A 3608-nucleotide genomic window follows, 5' to 3' on the forward strand; every position below is an offset into this window, starting at 1 on the left:
GCTGCAACAGTGTTCTGCTGGCTCACGTCAGCTTTTCATTCACCAGGACCCTCAAATCCTTCTTGGCAGGGCTGCTCTGCAGGAGTTCATCTCCCAGTCTGGACTTGGCAAAGCCTTCAAGAGCTGTCAGATTCACTCCACTCCCCTGCCTCTAAGGACAGCTCCCCAGGGAATCTCAGCCAGAAATTCCCTAAAAAGTTTGTTTTCCAGGAGGGTCTTGACTTTTTGCTATCTTCTGAGGATCACCCAAACAAACAGGGCACAGTCAGTACAGCCCCCAGTGCCACCAATCTTACCTTCTTTAATGAGCTCCTCTGCGATGGCAAGCACCAGGTCCAATAACACTTCACCTCTGATTGCTTTGTCTAGACCAGAAAGTTCTCCTCAGTGCAACTCCAGGAGTCTCCAGGATTGTTTGCAGCCTGACACACTGCTTTCTCAGCAAACATCCTGGTGGTTCAGATCTCCCATCAAGATGAGCCTGCAGGCAAGACGCTTCTTGAAGCTGAGGCAAGAAGGCCTCATCCACAGGCTGCCCTTGACCAGGTGGCCTGTAATAGACCCTGACCACCAGGAGCCCAGATGACTGCTTCAGGATTGATCAGAGTGCTGTGGCTGCAGTACTGTGACAGCAGCAGAACTGTCACAATGGGGGGGGGGAGGGGGTGTTTATAGGGGCAGTGCTGCAGCACCACACCCTATAGAACTCTGGTGGTTGCAGCACACACCTCCTAAGGACCATGGCTCAGGTAATCTTCACTGCCCTGGCTTTGCTGGGGATCTTTCAGATACCTGAGCTGGAACTTCTACATGTGGACGTGCACGAGCACAACATGCAGCAGCTGTTTCTGGCCACGGCTCGGCTGCTGCACAGTATGGAGCAGGGGAGCCAGGAGCAGAGCTGGGCGGCTGAGGAAGCTCTACACTGTGCTGCCTTGCCACTCTGCGTCTTGGCTGGGCTTCTTGTGGGAACCCTCATCCTGCTGGCCGGGTTCTGCCTTGGGAAAAGGGAAGGGAAACCAGAGAGAAAGAAGTCAGAAAGCTCCTCAAGTGAGGAGGAGGACAGCGAGGCAGAGGAAGACAGCGACTCTGATGAGATGTACAAACTGGGCAGAGTTTGGGCCAGGAGCAACCAGTGGCCGACGTCATACATGGTTGCCAAGTGCCAAATCGTGGAGGAGCTGGTGGATAACCTTCTCTGGGCCTGCCAAGGTCTCTCCTGCCACGGCTTCACACCTCGGCTGCAGCAGGCCATCGGGGTGTCCTGGATCTATGAAGGATGGAGCAACCCCAGAGAAAATCTTCTCTATCGCCTGCTCGTGCCCATGAGGCCTCCCCCTGGGCACACCTTCCACCCAGAGACAGATGACACAGAGAAGATGTCGGCAAGGAAGTTCTGCCTGCGTGTGGAGCTGGAGTGCACCTGCGTGAGAGAGCAGCTGCTGGGAGACATGCTGTGCTTTCTCCACCATACTCGAGATGAGCTGAGGAGGAATCAGGAGCCCAGCCTCCTAGACAGCTTCTGTAGGGGCTCCTACCTGCACAGGGAGAAAACTGCCCGCTGGTTCCAGCGCCAGGTGCAAGCAGCTTGGTGGCATCTGCCTCAGTCATACGACTGCTGCCTGAGAGTGCTGCCCTCCCTCAGCTCCTGCAAGATCAAACTGACCATCCCTTCCGTGGACACCTTCTCCATTGAGATGATGCTTGGGGTGCAGCTCAACTCGGACACCTTCCTGAGCTTCGAATAGGCTGAAGCACGGAATGGCATAGCCAAAAATGGACTTTGGTGTGGTCACCAAGGGCAAGGGGGAGAACCTGCCTGTCCCAGACTCTCCTGGGTGCCCGTGCCCCAGAACTGAGCAGCAGACACTGCTCATCAGGCAGTGGGTATCACTCCAGCATATTTTCTCCACTGTGGAATAAGTGGTGGAATGTCATATATCTGATTTTTGTTATGGACTGCCAATTGTTAGGAACCTGGTTTTCAGAAGAGAAGGACTACGTTCCCCAGAGGAGTTTTTGTTTCCATTTTCTGTTCAGAGGGAAAGATAAAACTGCTTGCAATCCCGAGGCATCCCTTTTTCCCTTTCTGTTCCTCTGCAGTGTGTGCTTCCTAGCTGTCTCACTTTCAGCATTAGAGTTAGGCCTTCGTTTTTGGACACACACACATTTTATTTGATTTCTAAGCTTCAATTCCAATTGTATTATATTGTGTTACCTTGCATACTGATACCATATTTAGTAAATAAACCTTCTTCTTCAGATCGTTGCTGCTGTTCTGTTTTTAGGTCCACCTCCCTACCTTTTCCCTTTTTTTCCCCTTCCCCATTTCCTGGGATGTGGATCCATGGGTCCCTGCCCCATTGGTCATAGAACCAGGCCAAATCAGCCCATAAACCACTGACACCAATCACATTTTGGGGAATCTGATTTGGTGCAACTAAAGATGATGCTCTGTGAAGGCTTGCAACAGATTGCTGTTAACATGTGGGCAGTGACCGCTCAACACTCAGGAGATTTCATGACCTCTGGGAGCTCCAGCCTGTGCGCCCATATCAATAAATTGTGTAAATGGCAAATAAATTGAGTGCTTGCACAGAACTTTACAGAGGAACGTGGGCATAAGGTGCTGAGTGCCTCCCTACTGCATAGCTGCACAACCAGGGCCTATGTACAGAAAGAGAACCACAGAATAACCGAGATTAGAAGGGTTCTCCCAACAGCCAGCAGAGCTGTGCTGGCTGTCACAGATCACCTCCTCATCTCACATGTGCCACACCATTTCCTCCAAGAGGATCCACTCCATGACCTTCCTAGGCACAGGCATGAGCCTCAACACCCATAGCTCCCTGGGTTTTCTTTTCTCCTTTCCTTAGAAATGAGAGCATTTTTTCACTTCTTACAGTCACCAGGAACTTCACCTGACAGCCACAACTTCTCAAATAGGATAAAGAGTGGCTTGACAACATCAGCTAGCTCCTTTCAGCCCCTGGGATGTATATCATCTGGCCCCATAGACTCGCACTTATTCAGCCTCAAGAGTTGGTCTCAGACTTGCTCCACTCTTACACTGGAAGGGATTTTGCTCCTCCAACCCCTGCTTGGAGTTGAGAGACATGAGAGATTTAATAAGTCTGACTAGCAGCAAAGACTGAGACAAACAACTTCTCAGCTTTCTCTGCATCTGAATAGGCCCTTTTCATTTATCAGAGGGGATATGCTCTCCTTTGCCTGTCTTTTATGACCAATATACCTAAAGAAACCCTTCTTGTTTCTTATGTCCCTCTCCAAGCTTAATTCCATCCACCCTTGTCTTTCCTGATTCCATCCTTGCACACCCTGGCAGCATCCCTGCGTTCCTCCCAGGTCACCCATCCCTGCTTCCACTGCTTATACTTTTCCTTCTTTTCCCTCAGCCTTACCAGCAGATCCTCACATTGCTCAGCCATGTTAGTTTCCTGCCTCCTCAATCTGAAGGCAACCCCCCCTTGCGGCCACCCTCCTCCCCCCCACCTTGCTTATCCCTTCAGAAAAGCTTATAGTTCTCAATCCTGGTATTTCAGATATGTGAATCATCCCACCATGTTTCCACAATAGTAGTGAGATCA

The 3608-nt window shown here is 51.0% G+C and overlaps 1 protein-coding gene across 1 annotated transcript; it reads left to right on the plus strand.

Annotated features, from left to right (window-relative positions):
• The first annotated feature begins 716 nt into the window (after nt 1-716).
• Nucleotides 717-2601, plus strand: LOC116234748 (inositol 1,4,5-trisphosphate receptor-interacting protein-like 1). Its single transcript, XM_031602521.2, has one exon. The coding sequence runs from the start codon at nt 741-743 to the stop codon at nt 1746-1748; it is 1008 nt and encodes a 335-aa protein (XP_031458381.2). The 5' UTR covers nt 717-740; the 3' UTR covers nt 1749-2601.
• The last annotated feature ends 1007 nt before the right edge of the window (nt 2602-3608 follow it).

Source organism: Phasianus colchicus, chromosome 8 (assembly GCF_987193195.1).
Source record: "Phasianus colchicus chromosome 8, bPhaCol1.hap1.1, whole genome shotgun sequence".
NCBI lineage: Eukaryota > Metazoa > Chordata > Aves > Galliformes > Phasianidae > Phasianus > Phasianus colchicus.

What these genes read in the sequence shown, in the direction of transcription:
- LOC116234748 (XM_031602521.2), top strand. Translation starts at nt 741, where the DNA reads ATGGCTCAGGTAATCTTCACTGCCCTGGCTTTGCTGGGGATCTTTCAG.